This window comes from Phoenix dactylifera, chromosome 9, assembly GCF_051530095.1.
Source record: "Phoenix dactylifera cultivar Ajwa chromosome 9, Ajwa_hap1_PhDact_Kaust_v1.1, whole genome shotgun sequence".
NCBI classification, from domain to species: Eukaryota; Viridiplantae; Streptophyta; class Magnoliopsida; order Arecales; family Arecaceae; genus Phoenix; species Phoenix dactylifera.
The window spans coordinates 32,609,816-32,629,613 of record NC_143198.1 but is presented as its reverse complement, the minus strand read 5'-3'; the positions used below and the strand labels follow the sequence as shown (position 1 = coordinate 32,629,613).

The window sequence follows — 19,798 nt, the reverse complement described above, 5'->3', positions numbered from 1 at the left end:
CATACTCTTTAATTTTTTTTGAGAATTGTGATAATATTTTTTTAAAAATAAAAGTAGCTAAAATATAGCAATATATATATTTTTTGTTAATGACAACATTCATATATATAAAGTCATTATAAAATTGGTTTGCTACAAAGGCAAAGTTATTATATACGTTTTGTTTTCGTTTTTAACAAGCATGACATAAACATTTTCATTGGCCGGTTCGCCATCACATACTAAATTGCAAAATATATGACTTTAAAATAAGATAAACCCTAAAAACCTGACCATCCTAAAAGAGTTCTCCCACACTATTGATATGCCACACGTCATAAGAGGATTGATATATTTATAGAACATACATTTTTAATACATGATGAACAATTGTGAATGCCCGATGTATATTTTTTTGAATATTTGATATATATTTGTTTATACTATCATCCAAATTTTTTTAGAAAACTCATATATATATATATATATATATATATATCATTTTGGAAGAAAATAATTTTTTTTTTTTTGGCAAAATCAATAATTAATGGATGTTTTATGGAAAATCCGCGACGCATTATTCAAATATCGGGCTGGGTTGATGTGGGCTGGCGGGCTCCCAACGCCAACCCCAAGCCCAAACTAATATATGTTCGCAGCCGAAAGTAGGATCGGAGCTCACCCAAAAAACCTATGAATTGAGCCCAACTGGCTTAAAATATTTGCCCAACCCAATGAGGACACCTGCTAATATATGAACCATTTCTTAATTTTTAGCTGCGGATTTCCGTTCCGTCTATCGAATACGCCCTCTGGATTTCTAGGGTCCGCGTTCCTTATCTTCGCTTTCTTCTTCAGCTCTCTCTCGATCTTTCGAATTCTTCGATCTCGCGCCAGATCCGAGAGCTTGGTGCTTGAATCTAGTCTCCTCCCTTTCCCTGGGACGATATCAACGCGAAGATGTATGGATTCGAAGCCCTAACGTTCAACATCCATGGGGGGTACCTGGAGGCGATCGTCCGGGGCCACAGGTCTGGCCTGCTCACCGCCGCCGACTACAACAATCTCTGCCAGTGCGAAACCCTAGACGACATCAAGATGCACCTCTCCGCCACCGAGTATGGCCCCTACCTCCAGAACGGTTAGCCAGATCCCTCTCCCTGTCCTCCGGTTCAAATTGGCTTCCATTTATCCCCGCAAGAAATTTTGTTTTTTTATTTTTGCCTGCCTGTATTGCAATGATCATTTTTATTTTTAAAACAGTAGTCATTGAGGAAAGATTTCCTGAAAGCATGATGTGATGTCCATATTGGAATATTACAGTTGAAGAAGAATACGAAGGTTTATATTTCATTGAGATCAACAAGACTGATGTTCTCATGTGGAAAATTGAGAACAGAATTCTAAATATCCACGAAGTTGACCTTTTTATCGATGAATTGTTGGGGACTGGCCAGGAGAATTTAATAGCTTCAGCCAAATGGGTTTTATAGGTGTTTCAATTTGGGTTCTTTTGTTTGCAATTTGTTTTGCAGTTCCACATGGAACCACTGCGCACGTTACCGAGCAACATGCCTACATAGTGGCCGTGCATTGCCATCGTGTTAGTTCAAAAAGGATTTTTAGCAATTATAGACATAAGACATTATTTTTTTTGCTGCTGTAAAAGGCGCGAGCTCTCATCTGAAAAACAAAATAATGGAACAGCATAGTGATTCAGTCAGATTGCAGTAAAAATGGTCTTCTTGATGGTTCTAGTTCATCAATTGCCTTAATAATGGTAGCTATATAAAGCGTTGTGCATCTTAAGTATGTGCCTATTGATTTTTTTTGTGCAATTTACACATTCTTGTTTTTATTTTGGTATTGTAACTTGATTGTTTGAGACGAAGCCTTTTCGCTTCTTGCAGAGCCTTCTCCTTTACATACGACTACAATTGTGGAGAAATGCACTCTGAAACTGGTTGATGAATACAAACATATGTTATGCCAAGCCACGGAGCCGTTGTCAACTTTTTTGGAGTATATAACGTAGGTACTATGTTCTGCAATTTTTTCTTGATATTTTTTTTAAAAAAAAATTCTCAATCCTCAGAATTCCACCTTGCAAGGTAGAATTTTTGGCTTGTAATGAAAATCGCATTCTTCTATTGTTGCTTGCAGGTATGGTCACATGATTGATAATGTTGTCCTTATTGTCACTGGTACATTGCATGAGAGAGATGTTCAGGAATTATTAGAAAAATGCCATCCTTTGGGTATGTTTGACAGGTATTTATTTGCAGTACTGCTGAGTCTTGCTTTCATTGGTTCTACCATCTATGATGGTATCTCAGCTCTTGCTTTTCTTCGACAGCATTGCAACCCTTGCTGTTGCACAAAACATGCGTGAGCTATACAGATTAGTTCTTGTTGATACACCATTGGCTCCATACTTCTCAGAGTGCATCACATCTGAGGTACCAATTTGGTGGCCAAATTCTAAGTTATGTTATGCACGAGATAATCAATGGATTTCTTGAAAAAAAGTTTTAGTTAATGTAATACAGAAGTTGCAAAAATTGATGGTTTCACTAATACACCAACTTCAGTATTATAATTATATCTGATTTGCAACTTCTGGCAGGACTTGGATGACATGAATATTGAAATTATGAGGAACACGCTCTACAAAGCTTACCTCGAGGATTTTTATAAATTCTGTCAGGTAAATAATTATCAGCTCCCTATTTCATAATCTGTTTGTCTCAAGCTTTTATACATGTCGATTGCTTTTTTGTCTGATAATGCTATAAAATAGAAACTGGGTGGAGCAACTGCTGAGATAATGTCTGATCTCCTTGCTTTTGAAGCTGATAGAAGGGCTATCAATATCACCATAAACAGGTGGGTCTTGCAAAACAATGCATCTATTTCAAGGAGTTGTATACCTTTTTTGGCATGCTGTATTATTAATGTATATTCTTTCCTTGTACATTACCAACTTGGCAGTCCGTAATTTTCTGCATATGTTATTCCAAATGTTTTTCGCATTACTCTTAATCTGGTTTAAAAGTATCTCATAATTTCGTCATACTATTTATATTGCTAATGTACTTTTCCTGCTGCACAGTATTGGCACCGAGTTGACTAGAGATGATCGACGGAAGCTTTATTCCAATTTTGGCTTGTTGTGAGTTTTTATCGACTTTATTTTATCACTGGGCTAGGTCTAGATGATGCTTAACCACTTTTGCTTGATAGATAACTACTTTGTGCTTTGTAGGTATCCCTATGGTCATGAAGAACTTGCTGCATGTGAGGACATTGACCAGGTAAGATTCTGTGATAGACTTCCGATTAGAATCTGTAAGGTGGTCGCTTCAATTTTATGCGTATTGCATCCTTCATATTCTGAAGAAATTGTTCTTTTTTTACCTATTTAGTATTCTTGATGAGTTTGCTTATCTCCAAAATGCTGCTGCTCGTAACTGGTTACCTTAAAAACTTTTCTTAGAACCGTGTATTTACTTTATACTCTACATTGCATTACAAATTAGTTAAAGATGAATAATGGTGAGAATGCAGTTGGCATTCCCTCCATGTGTGCATCTTCTGCAGTGTGTGCATCACCAAATTGGAAATCACAGCAGTTTCATAATGTTGTTGAAACCAAGAAACAGGCAGACGCTTTCCAACTTTTACGTTGACAATTGGATGTTTGTATGTATCTTCTGCAGTGTGTATGCCACCACTTTTTCCAAGTAAAAGAAGTTTTCTCTAGGCCAAGCGCTTCCCCCTTCAGTGATAGGATTGTATGGTATTCCACGGGAGATGATGTCCTGGTGCACATGATGTGTGATGGGCACATATTAAGATCTGGCTTCCTTTGTCCCCTCTGCTATCTTGAGCAGCAGTCAGAGCAATGGAATTGGCCAATACCTGGCCTTTTTTTGTTATCCTTTTCTCTTTTCAAGTTTGCTATCTGTTTTCGGTATCATGGTTTGTTTTTGCATGCCCCGACCCATTTTAACAAAAGACATTTTGGATTAGCATTCGATGATACAGGGACTTACAAGTAGTATGCTATTAAGTATTAACTTTTGTGCTATTCAGTTTCGACTAACAAGATTGTTAATATGCAACCACCATGTTTTAACCAACAGTAATGACCTTATCAACTCTATTTTTTATCTTTAAATTCTTCACTATGCTTTCTTTCCGGCATACAGTAATTTGGATTATTCCTTTTGTTCTGCAAGGTCTATAAAAGGGTGATATGTAAGGTCTATAAAAGGGCGATATGTATGCCATGGCCATGTCCCATCTTATGTGCGTAATTTTTGCAGGTTCGTGCTGTTATGGAGAAATATCCTCCATATCAAACAATTTTTGTAAGGCTGTCTTATGGCGAAAGCCAGATGCTCGACAAGGCATTCTATGAAGAGGAGGTAAAAAGGCTCTGCCTGGCTTTTGAGCAGCAGGTATTCTCTTCAGAGAATGCAATGATAATTTTGTGTCTTCATATGTTGAAGCTCTTAGAAATACTTGGGCTATTGCATATTTCGGATTTCCTGTAATAGACTTACTCATGTCAGGTTTGCTTCTAGAATTGGCAGGGCTGTACTTTGTGCACGAAGATTACTTTGCAGTTTTGAGCTGCCTTTGTTCGGCATTTTTATGGAATCATAGCTGCATTGTTGTGCTGTTCTCCTAAATTACATAACTTACCTTGATGTATATCTGCTTTATGATCATAGTTGTAGTCATTTTCAACTAGGGTTGTAGATGGATCAGATTTGGGTTGGATCCATGCAGTATCTGCATCTAACTCTGTAAGAAAAATCGAGTTCAGATTTGGGCTTGGATCCATCAAAATAAGTAAGCTCCGAACATATGTCCAAACTCGATTAATAATTAGATTCAATTTTTTTAAAGGTTCAATTTAGTACATGATTTTAATGGGCAAACTAGCCAAGGATTAACAATTTTCAAAATTAAAAGGACTCTTATCGCAATAGTATGTGGCAGGTTGCAATGTAAAAGGAGCATGGTATGGAAAATGAATGGTTGATTTTGAAAAAATGTAATGAATTTTGAGGCAGATTTAAATTTCTATTTATATTTGGTTTGATTGTAACATTATCAAAATCTAAATATTGGTTAGGATTTTGGAACTAAAATAGCATTGTGGCAGGTTGCAATGTAAAAGGAGCATGGTATGGAAAATGAATGGTTGATTTTGAAAAAATGTAATGAATTTTGAGGCAGATTTAAATTTCTATTTATATTTGGTTTGATTGTAACATTATCAAAATCTAAATATTGGTTAGGATTTTGGAACTAAAATAGCATCGGGTGAGAGTAGCGGAGAGTATGCATGAGGAAAAGGTGTAAATCCAAGTACGAAGAAAAGGAATTAACATGTAGCTAGTTTTCTTTATATTCCTATATTTACATATACTATATATATTGTTTGTTTTCCAGTATTTGGGTTACAGGTTTTTGGATTCAAATATAGCTAAATCTGTGTTCAATCCAATAAGAAATCAGATCCTATATATGGAATCCGAATTCAATTTGATAAGGCTATCTTAGGATCCATACCTGATTATTATAACCTAGGGTTAAGCACTAACCTTTTATATGGCAACTTGTTAAGACTTCATGGTGATTTATGTTGCCTTATCTGCATTCCATGCTCTTCTGCACAAATCTAGTTCTCTAACATTATTAAGGCTATTATTGGTGGTGCATAACCATGCCATGGCAATGTATTCCACTTTTTATACGATTGGCAAATTTCTAAGATGTTTGGATTCTTCCAAGGGTTGAGATGAAAACTGACCCCAGAACAAATATTTGAATGTTTTAGAGTCAGTTTGGTCTTTTGGGCCAGTGCCCTTTTAGTTATCATATTTTTTAAGATATGTTTTTGGGCTGCCACTAGTAGTTCCAAAGGGGTTTGAGAGTCTGCTTTCAGGATGTGTGCATACGTTAATTTGAGTTTGTATAGAAAGTACCTCATAGTATCTTAGTAGATTATAATAAGAGAATGGAGCTTAGTACCCAGACTCGTCTACTTAGGATAAAACATCCACTTCGCAATTTTCCTGGAATTTCAAACCTGCAACCGCTTCCTAAGCACTTCCTTGCAAAGAGTATCTGTAAATATCTACTTTCCTGTACCTGCACCCTCTCCCAATTTTGGCAACTAAAGTGGTAGAACAATCTTACGGATGGCAGTGGGCTACTTAGCATCTTGGGAAACTGTTGCTATTAACTTGGGTAGTCCTGTCAGATCAGTTCCTTTTGAAAGCAACCATTTCGAGGATTTATCCTCCATGTCCCCTGTCGGTAGTCTATTGATCTGATTTTAGTGGCTTGCATGTAATCTATACAAACTCTACTAAATTCTTATGATTGCAGGGACTCTGCCCATGCTATTATGTAAAAAATTCTCATGGTCAATATATGTTTCTAAACTTTAAGCCGTACTTCTTAAGCTACTCCAGCAGGGCCATACACTTTTTAACTTTTTTTGATGGTGGTGCAGTTCCATTATGCTGTGTTCTTCGCATACATGAGACTGAGGGAGCAGGAGATAAGGAACCTGATGTGGATCTCTGAATGTGTGGCACAGAATCAGAAGTCCCGGATTCATGACAGTGTGGTCTTCACTTTCTGAGTACTCCTAGTTCAGATCGAACTTTCAAGATAAATCAGAAGACACAACCCTTCATTTTATATTTTGGCTGTAAATATTTTCTCTTAGACTGTTGATTGTTGCAAAGAAGGGATCATATATCATTTATCATGGCATGGCCAAAATAATATGTAAACCATTTTGTTTAGGGGGAAAATGCCATACTTGTAAGCAGCTTTGTAATGGCTCAGGGATTATTTAATATGTGGGTTTTGTTTAATCATCGTGTTGCTAATATTGATCCAATATCAGGGTTCTCGGAGTGGATTTGCAAATGGTTCTTTATTTGAAAAATAATATTGATTACTGCTTCTGTGTACCTTATGTTGTAATGTATTCGTCATTGATGGCTAACAAGCAAACTTGGAGATGAACATGGAAATGCCTCTTTGGTCAAGAAGGTACTGATTGTCCACATTGTAAATTGTTTTTAGCAGGCTTCTTCATCCTTCCTACAGCGGAGTTTTCATTCAGCCATTTCTGAGATAACATGCTATGACAAGATGACCTCAGGATTATCATGGCCCTGTGCTTTTTCAGATCCATTCGAGAAAGAACTCTTGAAAATGAACTCAGCCAAAAAAAGACTCAGATCATTCAATACGACAGTACGAACATGATATCAGGACAAACTCATGGTAATATCTCTTGTATCAAAGATAAATAGATGCTGTCACTTTTTTTTATCGCATTGGAAAGGACTATATTGTATATCAAAGTATCTAACCTTATCAATGGGAGAAAGAGTTAATATTTATTCTTTTTTCTTTTGATATCCAATTTTTTAGGGGCCATGAAGACACTTGGACAAGCATCTTCCGTCATCCTTATGTAAGAATGGTTGCACCAAGTCCAAATGATATCGCTTAGTTCTTTTTTTTTGTCTGCCTTATCCTTAAGAGAGACCGCAAATGTTCTAGGAGCTTGGCTTAAGTTTATCATTTTCTTCTTGTGTTATTTCTGATCATAATGCCTTGTCTATAAATTGCCAAACTCTCCTTTTCAACAGTGTCAGAACAAAATATCTTACTTCCAGACCCCTTTGCTAAACTAAATGTAGCAGTTTGTCACATGAGCATGATGATTTGGATGTTAAAAGCTATGCAAGTTTAAATTGATGCTGCGTCATATTTAGCGTTTATTAGTTGCCAGTTTTCCCAATCATGAGTTTCCTTAACCCATACTTAATTGATTTTTTTAAGAAAAAAATATGTTTTTTGACCTCCTCAACTTTGCTTGCCTTTAAAAGTTTTTAGTTGGATCATTCAGATTATTTAAGTGACTCAGCGTCATCCTTCTTGACCCGATCAATAAAAAATTAAAAATCGTGGTATACGATCATCAGTCGATAATTTAAAAATATTTTAGGATTAATGTATTTTTGGTATCATTTAACTAAAATGAAACCAAAAATATGGGGACGTGGAGACAGTCACAGCATGAGCTAATGCATGATGCATGCATTCTTTTTCTTTTCTTCTAGAAATACTAACAAGTTAGTTTGTTACGGCATTATCTATCTCTATCAAATTGCTATTCAAATTGAGGTAACAACCACATCATAGACTCAATACAGCTGTTTGCTGAAGGTGTGAGGACCTGTGCGAGCATGTGTTTAGTCCTATATTGATTATTCGCTAGATAGATCTTGGGTACTTATATAAAATTAAGTGATCCAAATAATATCTTTCGGCTAGCTTTTTTAGGTGAGATAGTCACTTGTGATAAATGGTATCAGAGCGGATCCGGACCATAACTTATATAGATTAGGAGACACTGCAGCACGGATTTATTGAGGCTGATCACAGACCAATCATGGTGCTTGCAATTAGATTTGAATTCTTAGATTGACGAGGACGTCAAGACTTAAATGGGGCTGGATAGATCTTAGGTACTATCAAAAAAATCTAAATAATACCTTCCGGCTAGTTTTTTTGGATGAGATACTGGATCGTGATAGGGCCAGATCGCAAGCAGAATATTGTATATGATGCCCTGGTATTGATTTTTTTTTTTTTTCTGTAGTTCCCTGGCATCTTTGTCATTTGACAGAATGCTATAATGGTGTTGGATACTGGATGGGCGAAGGGTCATCCTGGATTAGTTAAAATAATTTAAAGTACTAGGCTAAAATTTTGAAAGACAGAATGTTTTCGAGTGCAACTCCAACAAAATTGAGAGGTCAAAAGATAAATTTCCCTCCCTGAAATTAAAATAAAGATGGAGCCAAGTTAAAATTTCTTTCCAATTCTTAGCAGACATGGCTCCGCCTCATGGCAATTTTAAGACAACACCGGAAAATATTCAGAAATCCCAATTACTAGCCTGCTAAAGAAACGTCTGACTTGCACTTAAATTCTACTCCAATCAAAGGCAGAGGGGGTTTAAGAGAATTTTGTGGAGGGCTACCGCCCATAATCTGCATGCTTCGTTGCTGCATCTTACAAAAGAACGATTAATCTTTTTTTACGATATCAACCATTGAATTGTACTCTGCACAGATATCAAAACACTTTGAACTTGCTCATCTAGATCTTGAAGTAGTCGTTGCATGATCCAACGGTGGATTTACAGGAAAGTGGGTGAATCCTTGTTTCGCACGAAAGACACAATCCTTGCCCTCATCTACAGGGCCCCCTCTTACCTTTAAAGTGATAATAAAAGAACGAACGAAGGAGAGAACCCGTCTATTCGTCAGAAACCCATGTTCCTTCGTCTTTCCAATCCAATGGTGTTCTTCTTCTTCTGATTCGGGGGGCATTCTAGGCTGGCGACCACAGAAACAGAAAGAAAGAAAACCTAACAGTTGATCTGCTCCTGGACCTGGTAAGTGGGGCTGATGCAAGCAGCTGCAGCTTTGTTTACCGTACGTCAATCTAAAGAAAAGAAACAAAACAAAACAAAGAGTCGAAATTAACTCCTTTTTTATCTTGTTACAAACCACTAGCCCGATTGCCCGAAGAATATTCTATCATATTTAACAATATTAAACATTTCAGAGTAGCCACTTGATAGTTATAAATTCAGATACACCCGTTTAGCCAACCAATATAAATTGACGTGCGCGCCTTTTGGAATGGTGCACGCCATAATATGGGCCAAGAAGTACTTCTTGCATGTGAAACTTAAGACCATCTTGTTCTCTTTGATTACTCACCCACCATCAATTGTCGCACGAAACTGTGTCCATGGATGATAAGGACTTTGAATATAATTTTCTCTTTGATTACTTTCCACCATATAACTTAACAATACATGCCACTGGCGCCAAAGCATTTATAAATAGGCCAACCAACAGGCCAGGGCCATTGGGTCTTACTTCTGTCCGAACTTGAAATATATATATTATCTGAAACATCCTTACGTGTAAATGGTAACGCTGGCTGTGGCCTCTCTCTCATGCCAATTGCGACTTGCTAAAAAGCAGGAGCAATTGAAGTGCAAACCAAGTGGAGACAGAATCACCTTGTACATCTCTGCATCAGATCGTTTTAGGAATATTTACTACTTTTCTAAGCTCTTCCACATCATCTTCACTTGACAATGAAGCCATATGAGGGCTTCACAACGCCTTGTGCTTGTGACTTCGAAGTCTTGACCTCTTAAAATAAAAAAAAACAGCTAGCATTCCAGTGTCCATTTTTCGTAGTGCAAGGCGTTTCAAGTGCATATGCAGCGTGACTCTCACAGATACGGCAACAAGAAGGGAACAAATCACGCTCCATGCTCTCTTTTGCTGATACGTAGCCGACGTTTAGGACAAGTTGTCATCTTTTTATCACTTAGCCTACCTATATAGCAACTAGTATTCAACTTTGTGTCGTTTAATTAATCAAGAATACGATAGCCACCCCCTGTTTGTGATGCCTCACCCCTAGTTTGGTGGTTTGGTATCACATCCCTCGAATGGTAGGAACAGCATGCATCTAGGCCAGGCCGAAAGTGATTTCTCTTGGTTAATGCTAAATTAATCAGCCAACGGGATTTCTAAGTATAAATATGATATAACCAAATCCAAGAAAACTTTATCATTATATAGACTGCCATTTCCATCTCTACGTACCTACCTTTCTTCGTTCATACATCTTTTAATTGTGGGCAGGAACTAGGTTACGTCTCCTCTTGGTTTTTTTGGAGAAACCAGCTTATCTTTACCTACTTTCTCGAATAAAACCAACGTAGTTTTGGTGGGCTTCGTCTCACGAACCTCGGAAATTCCTAGATTACTCTCCTGGCTCTGCTCAGACCCGGATGAATTAATTTAAAGATGTCTGTCTGATGGTTTCTCAGCTGTCATTCAAAGTTTTTGCAAAACAATGTGCTGCTTTCTGTGGTCTTGACGGACTCTTTAGCTTGGAAACCTATATATATATTTATATATATACACATATTGCATCTTGTTATGTGCCAGACAGGCCTATAAAAAGGACTGTGACAGAGAGAGCCAACCAAGATCTGGACGAAAATAAAAAATTCAAGAAAAAAAAATACTAGAGATCGCCCATCATAGCCTTACGTGAATGATTGGTGATTGACACGAAGAGAAAGGCAAACCACCGGTCTTTATTAAAAAAAAAAAAACAATTTTTTATAAAAATATGTAAAAAAATAAAAAATAATAATATGTAAATAAAAATTATCCAACAAACTGAGTAATTTTAATATGCAGCAACATAAGCTTTGTATCTTGATATTTGTAGGAATCCGCTCATACATCTCTCAAATCATAATATTACATGTTAGTATTAGGGAGAACGAGGGTTCATTAGATATATTGGGAGGCTGCTTAGCAAATTTTTTTTTTTTTTTGCTTATGGAAAAATTTACTGGCCATTGGAAACGAGAAGACACAAGTATAAAAGAATCGAGTTAGGACGAGTTGCTGGCCACGAGCCGAGCATAACAAAACTTGCTCAACCTTAGTTTGACTAAGCTTTGAATCAAGTTCTCTCATTATTATCTGAACAGAAGGTGGTCAGGCTTGAGCCAAGCTCATAAATTTTTGCAATGAGCTCGAACTTGCTTGTCTGTGGGCAGCTCGGTTTGTTAGCGCATCCAAAGGAAGTTCATTTGCTCCCACAAGGCCAAAGCACATTACTGATTTTTTTTTTCTCTCTCTCTCTCTTCAAGAGTCGGAAGATGGAACTTGGTCTTAATCTACAATCCCAAGAGATGGCAACAATATTGCAGACGTTAAAATAACAGATATAACCGAGGGAAAGCTTGAATAAAGAATATTGCTGCAGATTATTCTTTCCATCACTCTCAATTTACCAATCTTATATGCTAATCAAGGGTTGATGCAATAAACCGAGAAGGTGGGTGTTAGCTGACCACGCATCATATAGTCAATGCCCCAATTCCATGTAGGACCAGTAAACTGAATGGTGACTGAATGAGTGACCTTCACCATTTTTCTTATAATTTTAGACTTGAGATGCATCTAAATTTGAACATTAAGGACTGGAATATTGTTGAATTGAGCTCATGAATATGGGTTAGGTTTGGAAGCCGAGCATGGAGCGGTGACTTGGGGCATATCTTTGTTGGGACTGGGTTGCATCTTATATGCAAAAAAAGAATTCACCCTCTTCCGCACAAATCCACCATTGAATCGTAGAATTATTGCTTCGAGATCTATGTAGACGGATGAATGAAAAAGTTTGGAGTACTTTGAGATCTGTACGAAGCGTAATTTGATGGTCGACGTTGCGAAAGAAGACCAATTATTCTTTTGTGCAAAAGATACAATCCGAACCTATAAATCTTTGTTTTTCAAAGGTATAAGTTTCAACAACTACGTACAGCCAGCAGGCAGCCTTTTCTTTTATCTTTTTTTTTTTTGTGGAGCTAGCCACTTCCCATGGAATGGTCGTTGGTCACGGTTTCTAGGATACTATTCAAATATTTCAACCAAACAATCCGGATGACAATGAGTATAAATTCGATCGAGTTAGACTCAATGAAGAGGATCTCATTTAATTAGTCTGACGAACTGGTGGAAAGTTTTCTTCCTACTTAATTTGAACCCACCTTGAAGTCTATACGTTGGGTCAAACCTTATCACCTCAGTTGATTTGGCGGAATTCTGCACAAGGTAGAATTGAATTTGAACAAGTCATGCAAGGTTTCCTTTCGAACAAATCAAGGCACGGTCCTTCCTTCCCGACTTCAGAACTCACGAGCAACCTTATGCTTCTCTAACATCGCCTTGACGTGCTCTAGCCTGGCATGAGAACCCTATGGTGAAGACAGCGAACAACCCTATGCACTCATCCACGTAAGCCCACAGGTGGGCGATATTTTTATTTGGACCAAATCCATCATCGAGCCGTGGATCAATCCGACCATGAGCCAACGCATGCAGATGGGATGAATCTGATGTATCTAACGATGAATCTGACGTAACCAATATTTTTTCTATAAATAGACTCTTCAGAGTCTTTGTAAGCAGATGGGATCCTCGTGATTGGCGTTGCAAGGCATAAAACGGATCTTGCAAGGCCGCCAACCTGCCTCGGTTTGTAAATAAGGTTGGGGCTAAGAGGGCCTTATGTGGATCTAACGTCACTCTTCTGTTTAATTTCCTTTGTTTTATGAGATAGCGTTAGACTTGGAACCTGCAATTCTGGCACCTAGCAAAAAGTCTTCATGCGGATGTGAAATCTCGCGTCTCGGAGACGCCATGAACTTTCGTTGTTACGCTGGTCGATCAAATCAAATGATTCACCGGCATCTTAGCTTGGTTTCATCGTCGTTTGTTTTTCCTCTACGCTATTCTAGTTTCATGCCCCCAAAGACGGGAGTCAAGGCAAAAAGGTGGAACACGTGCCCTCTTTTTTTCAACATATCCGGCATGGACAAGAAGTGCATCCAGAATATTTTAGTCCTAGTGGTGCCTAAAAAGATACCGATCCATGCAAGAAGTATGTTGAGAGCTAACGACATCCAACTTAGATGGGACTCAACAATGGTGGTTGGTTAGATTCAGATCCCAACAAACATCTACAGATAGGTGATGGAGTGTGTCGCCTTCTAAGTCGACTAAAACGGCTAATTAGATCACTTTTCTACTTGGCTCAGATTGTTGTTAATAGAATATACTTAGACTATTTTTTTTTTCGTGTTATTATATTTTTTGATTTATATGGATATATTCGTATATGAGGCATATATATTATAAAAGAGAGAGAGTGAGATAGAAAAAGTGGTGATTTTCACATGGTATCGTAGCAGAGGTCCTGAATTCGAATTCTGTCTCCGCATTTTTTAACCCTATTATTAAAAAAAATTCGCATGTTGGACTCGTCCATTGAAAGAAAAATCCGGCCCACATGTGAGGAAGATGGTAAGAAAATATAAAATATATAAATATATATATATATTATTCTATTAGCTTAAGTTTTTTTTAAAAAAAATAGTAATTTCTTCATGTGACACGGGGGACGATCTTTCTAGAAAAAGATAACAGAGTTATGTACAATATGGGAGCCCTCCATCTAACCTCTATCTTTCTCTCCCTCTCTGTGGTGTCCACGGCCCACAGCCGCCACCTCGCGTTACAAACGAGAGGTTGTCAACCCGAGGGAGAGAGCGTACGGGGCTCTGCAAACGCCCTTTTGCATGCATGCACTGGAAAATTCTTACTTTGACCTCGTCTTTGCTGCTGTCATCCGTATATGGATACACCACTTCTGAATCCGTAGATGTACTTGGATACTGATGATTTAGTAGCTTTTAAGTGATTACACCTTTAAATAGGATTTCTGCATTGCTTATATACCAAGAAAGAAAAAAAATCTGCATTAACCTAGCAGCATTGCTCAAATTTGTTTGCTTAGGACATATTTCCCTCTCTCATCTCATTAAATGGTATATAATCAACCATTGTTAAATTCAGTTATAGATTATGTATTATAAGTTTTTATTATATTGAATTGAATATTGCAACATTTTTGTAGTTGTGTGATATTCTTGTATTAAATTTGGATAATGGGATGTTTATTTAAAAGTGTGCACAATGCATTGCTGGCTGGTGCAATGGAATAGTTTATTTAAGATTTATTATTATAAATGCTATCAAGTTTTTATAATATGGCTTTGATATTTCCGATCTAATTCATATTGGGATAATACATTGTTAGCAACATAGATCGATTAGTATGACATTACAAACTCAACAACCATGACTATGATCTAGTCTTGTCCCCATGTGTATTGGCAAGAGCTAGTATGAATCTTAATTATATATGATGCTATTCCACATAAATTTAAAGCACTAATTAGAAATTCATTCAAAGAAAAAAAAAGTAATATGGGAAGAAATAAAATTAAAGGGTCTAATAAAAACTAGAGGAAGAATTTTCCTTTTTTTAGAAATACAATAATCTCTCTCTTTTTTCTCAAATGACAAACCATTAACCAAGTCCAATCCATGTTCAAAAGTCTCTATTAAAATGCTCCTTATTTGAATATATATATCTATATACATTCTCTTTCTATTACGGGAAGCAATAAATAGAAGATATATGTGAACTAAAGTGGGATTTTATGGATTTATCTAAATAAAAATATCTCAATATATTACTTAAGTGTGGAATCACAATCATTCAAAAAATAATTATTTTTTGTGGACAGTTATATACAAAAAAAATTGTCCAGATTCGCATCCGACAAACTTTTTTATGGTCAGACATCTAGAAAATCTTTATCTTAATAGCATTGACAATAAAAATATATGGAAGAATGAATATACTTTTACAAGACGGATCATCTCTTTATATGGAGAAACATAAATAAAATATGTAGCATGAAAGAAAGCAGCATCATAAATTCAAAAAGTTGAAATAATAAAAGTAGATGGAAGAATTAATATACTTTGACAAGACAGATCATCACTTCATATGAAAAAACATAAATAAGATACTTAGCATGAAAGGAAGCAGCATCTATAAATTAAAAAAATTGAAATAGTTTGTACATCCACAAAAGAGCCCTCCAAAAAAAAACCTTCCTTTGAAAACTAAGAATAAAACCTCTGGAGCGACATTTCATTCAACCCAGTTACCACAGGGTGTGGTCTCCAATTTGGGTATCTAAGCATATGCTTAAAACACCTCAGCAAGTCATAAATTAAATAGAATCCTAATTTATTAGAAATATCTAAATTACATCATTTAATTGTACCATTTATATACCGGTATAATTTTGGTATGTGGAGAGTTGTCTTGGTCCATAAACAAATGAGAGAGAGAGAAAGAGAGAGAGAGAGAGAGAGAGAGAGAGATCAAAGGCTGTTTGGGAGTAGCCCACAGGAAAGTGGAGAGTCTCCCTTTGGCATGGCCCCTGGTTTTGCACCAAGACTAATGGTATCTCAGCCAAACCCCCCAAACCCCTTCGCCTCTTATACTCCCAAATCTCCATCACTCCGCAATTGGGGTTTCCCCACCTCGCGCTCCAATCCCCGACCCCTTTCCCTCTCCGCCAGGAGGAATCCCCAGAAGAAAGATCTTTTGGGATTTTTCTTCAAATCTTATGGGCAGAATTCTACACGTATAGAGCCATCAAATCCCATCCCTTCTTCTCTTCCCCTTCCCCCCACTACAAAGCAATAGAACTCCGCCCCCCTCTTCTTCTCCAAAGTCCCATCTTTCTCCCCATTTCTCAACCATCAGGAATCTAGCAATTCTAGGTTCCTCCTGATTCGCGGTACACGATTGGTCCTGAGGGCTTTGGGGGGGTGGGGAGAGTGGGGCCGATCTTGATGAGGGTTGACGGCAGCTTGGCGGACCGGAAGGGGAAGGAGGAGTCGGCGGCCGCGGCTGAGGGGGCCGCGGCTGCGGCGGCGGGGGCGGGGGCGAAGTGCAAGTCGTCGAAGAAGGGCAAGCGGCGGAATAAGAAGGGCAAGTCGGCGACGGTCGTCCAGAGGCTGTTCGATACCTGCAAGTCCGTCTTCGCCAATTGCGGACCCGACATCGTCCCGTCCCCGGAGGACATCGAGCGCCTTCGAGCCATTCTTGGTACGACCTATTCCTTTCTCCTGATGAGTTTTGATTTTTATGTCCGAGGTTTGTGTTTTATTGGGTTTCGGAGAATTTACTATGGGAGTTTTTTTTTTTTTATATACATTGGGTAGTTCGTGGAATGCGATAGGATGGTAGGTTGCTTTATTGCCCTTCTCAGTTAATACCTAATATGTAGAGAACTTATGAAATCTTGCTTTCTTATTTGGACTACTGGTAAAATTTGTTCTTTTTATGAGATTGGCTAACGCGTGCTATTGATACGGCAGCGTTGCCGGAACGAAAAATACTATTTTTAAGGCTATGTTTTCCTGGATTCTAATCTTGTTTGGATCATTGAGTATCTGAGAATTGCAACTGCTGTTGCATTTCATGATATAGATGTCAGATTGTAGGATGGTTGCAAGCGACTGCATTTCTTGTTTCTATTATCCAGTTGAAGTCATAGTTCAGGTGTGTTGGTTGTGGCTTGTACCCAAGGTAATCAAATAAAATCGAAGGGGGGCTCGAGCTAGTGAAGGTGATATCCGACATAGTTATCGTTAGAAGATACTTTCTTGATTCTCTGTGACAAAGCTTTATGGATGAGGAAGTATGCTTGGGAGTACTGTTTCATGGTGAAGATGTCTGGATTGAACAATCTTTACTAATGCTGATCTTTTTATGGCGTCAGGGATTTGTGAGTTTTCAATGCATAAACTATAATAAAAGAATTCTTTCATCTAATGCTTATGATAATGGCTCTTCCTATTGTTATTGTTTTGAGTGCACTGACCTCCAAAGACAAATATTTATATAATGTGAACATGTATGCAAAGTTATGTGAAATTCATGCTTTATTGTATATATGGTCTGTTTATGCCCTCAGCTATCGATTTTCAGTTGTTCCATTGTTGATCAAGCAAGACTCCAACTTGATGATTCTCTCATGTTTTCACACCTCAAATGTTGAGTAGGTGACAGGATATCATGCGGACAACCACAGAATAGTTAAAATAATCAGATGAGTCTAGCATATATACTTGATTATACGAGATTGAGTGAGTCATACATGAAGCACAAGACATTTCATATATGGATACTGTGGCCAGGCATAAGTCTTGTAAATAATTTATCAAGTGCTTGGTGTCCTTGTATATGAAACATGAAAATTATAAGTAGCTAGTTGTATTGAGCTATTTTATGTATGTGTGCGACTTAGTTTGACTATTGTGCTCACATTTTTTTCTCATGCAGATACTATGAAACCAGAAGATGTTGGTTTAACTCCAAACCTGCAGTATTTTCGCAATGCTGTGTCTGAAGGACCTCCTCTGATAACATACTTACGCGTTCATGAATGTCCCAAGTTTTCGGTAATGTACAGTTCTGTTGCATCTGTTTTTAAATGTCACTTGATAATCCATGTTTCCCTCAAACTGCCTATTGCATCCTGCAGATATGTATCTTTTGTTTGCCTAAATCCGCCGTCATACCACTTCATAATCACCCAGGAATGACCGTCTTTGGCAAGATTCTTTTCGGCTCAATGCACGTCAAGTCGTACGATTGGGTCGATAATCCTCAGAACTCCAGGGAGACAATTAGAAATGCAGATGGTAAGCTCTGCTGGATTTGTTTAGCTTTTGCGATGTACTGGGGCGGTATGACCTTTTTCTTAACCTTCTTTAATTTGGTTTTTGGGCCAAACACCAGGTGCACGGTTGGCGAAGGTTAAAACTGATGATGTTTTCAAAGCACCATGCGAGACATCCATACTTTATCCGGCGGCTGGAGGCAACATGCATCGTTTTACTGCGGTGACCTCTTGCGCGGTGCTTGATGTGCTTGGCCCACCTTACTCTAAATCCGAAGGAAGGGATTGCGCATATTATAATGATCTCCCATATTCAAGCTCCTCTGGTACGGTTTTCATTTGGAACTCATTAGCAGATGTTTCATTCAGCTATACTTACATTAGGACATCAATGATAGAAAATATTTATGCTGGCATGACGAAGTGATTATGAAAAAATTGTTAAATGCATTTCTTTTGATAAAAAGTGCTTGTATAATTACATGTGACATTGTGCCATTAATGTTGTGTCATGCGTCGTTATATTTATATTCTATTATGGTTATCATCATGTAACGTGCATTCCCAGCCTCAGCGGACGCTGTTGAATACTGTGATTAGACCAAGGAAATCATGATTACTATTACTCACATGTAGATGATGCTATGAGGTCTTGGCTTCCCACCTAGCACCACCTGTAAACTTGCACAAGCTGGACGCTCAATTCCACCTCTTATTCCCATTAAAAGTCCCAAAGCTATACAGAGTCATGTAAAGTTATGCATACATACTTTTTGCCTCCCATGAAAAGTTATGTAAAATAAACACCAATTTTAACCATTAGACCAACATGATAATCACATGCTGCATGATCTGGGGGACAAACCATTGGTGCTTATTTTACATAGCTTTGGGACTTTTAATTGGAATAAGAGGTGGAATTGAGCGTCCAACTTCCTCAATTTTACAGGTAGAATTCAAATGTATGCATGCATCCTTATGTCATTCTATTGCAGGCGATGCTGTTTTGGTTCCTGGCGAGCATGAGGGGTATGCTTGGCTGAAAGAGATGGAGGGACAACCTGATGACTGCATTGTAGTGTCTGGTGAATACAAGGGCCCAAAAATTGTGGACCACTGAATATATAAGTTGTGGCGATGATGCTGCAGTTCTTGCAGCAAAGCACAGCGATTCTGCAGTTTGGGTCCGGTGTAGATACACGAAAGAAGAATGGGAAAGGGGAAAAGTTAAAGAGAGGAAGGCCAACAATTCTGTTTTATAGGTTATAAATCTTTAGTGCAAGAAGTTCCTGGCATTGCCCTGAAGGCATGTTTTCAAAGTTTTATTAAATTTAACCTTGCACCATTGGAGTTTTTAGCTTTTATTTATGGCTTCGTTGGCAAGTGGTCATGGAAGAAATATAATTTCGAATGGTTTGAGACCAAATTATTATCTGAGATCGGTACCCTCTTTTTTATTTTCAGCTGTACTCCCTGCCCTGAGCCCGAACGCTATATATCTAATATATTTGATCGATTTCATGATTAACAAGCCAG

General features: G+C 37.8%; 2 protein-coding genes and 1 long non-coding RNA gene across 3 annotated transcripts; all 3 read left to right on the top strand.

Moving 5' to 3' along the window:
- The first annotated feature begins 758 nt into the window (after window positions 1-758).
- LOC103720442 (V-type proton ATPase subunit d2-like) lies at window positions 759-6,884 on the top strand. Its single transcript, XM_008810138.5, has 10 exons — window positions 759-1,120; window positions 1,890-2,010; window positions 2,143-2,250; window positions 2,336-2,438; window positions 2,606-2,686; window positions 2,780-2,865; window positions 3,092-3,151; window positions 3,245-3,293; window positions 4,308-4,442; window positions 6,515-6,884. The coding sequence occupies exons 1-10, from the start codon at window positions 940-942 to the stop codon at window positions 6,644-6,646; spliced, it is 1,056 nt and encodes a 351-aa protein (XP_008808360.1). The 5' UTR covers window positions 759-939; the 3' UTR covers window positions 6,647-6,884.
- Window positions 6,885-7,101: 217 nt separating this feature from the next.
- Window positions 7,102-7,709, top strand: LOC148702583 (uncharacterized). Its single transcript, XR_015969136.2, has 2 exons — window positions 7,102-7,302; window positions 7,453-7,709. It is a non-coding gene; the product is annotated as an uncharacterized LOC148702583 (long non-coding RNA).
- Window positions 7,710-15,912: 8,203 nt separating this feature from the next.
- Window positions 15,913-19,699, top strand: LOC103720411 (plant cysteine oxidase 2-like). The gene is made up of 5 exons (XM_008810103.6): window positions 15,913-16,683; window positions 17,923-18,041; window positions 18,125-18,284; window positions 18,382-18,588; window positions 19,258-19,699. The coding sequence occupies exons 1-5, from the start codon at window positions 16,428-16,430 to the stop codon at window positions 19,380-19,382; spliced, it is 867 nt and encodes a 288-aa protein (XP_008808325.3). The 5' UTR covers window positions 15,913-16,427; the 3' UTR covers window positions 19,383-19,699.
- Window positions 19,700-19,798: the final 99 nt, after the last annotated feature.

Bases quoted from the DNA above. Each gene is read 5' to 3' on its own strand.
- LOC103720411 (XM_008810103.6), top strand. From the start codon at position 16,428: ATGAGGGTTGACGGCAGCTTGGCGGACCGGAAGGGGAAGGAGGAGTCG. The intron at 16,684-17,922 runs GTACGACCTATT...TTTCTCATGCAG, and splicing joins GCGCCTTCGAGCCATTCTTG to ATACTATGAAACCAGAAGAT. The intron at 18,042-18,124 runs GTAATGTACAGT...TGCATCCTGCAG, and splicing joins ATGAATGTCCCAAGTTTTCG to ATATGTATCTTTTGTTTGCC.
- LOC103720442 (XM_008810138.5), top strand. From the start codon at position 940: ATGTATGGATTCGAAGCCCTAACGTTCAACATCCATGGGGGGTACCTG. The intron at 2,251-2,335 runs GTATTTATTTGC...TTTCTTCGACAG, and splicing joins CCTTTGGGTATGTTTGACAG to CATTGCAACCCTTGCTGTTG. The intron at 2,687-2,779 runs GTAAATAATTAT...GCTATAAAATAG, and splicing joins ATTTTTATAAATTCTGTCAG to AAACTGGGTGGAGCAACTGC.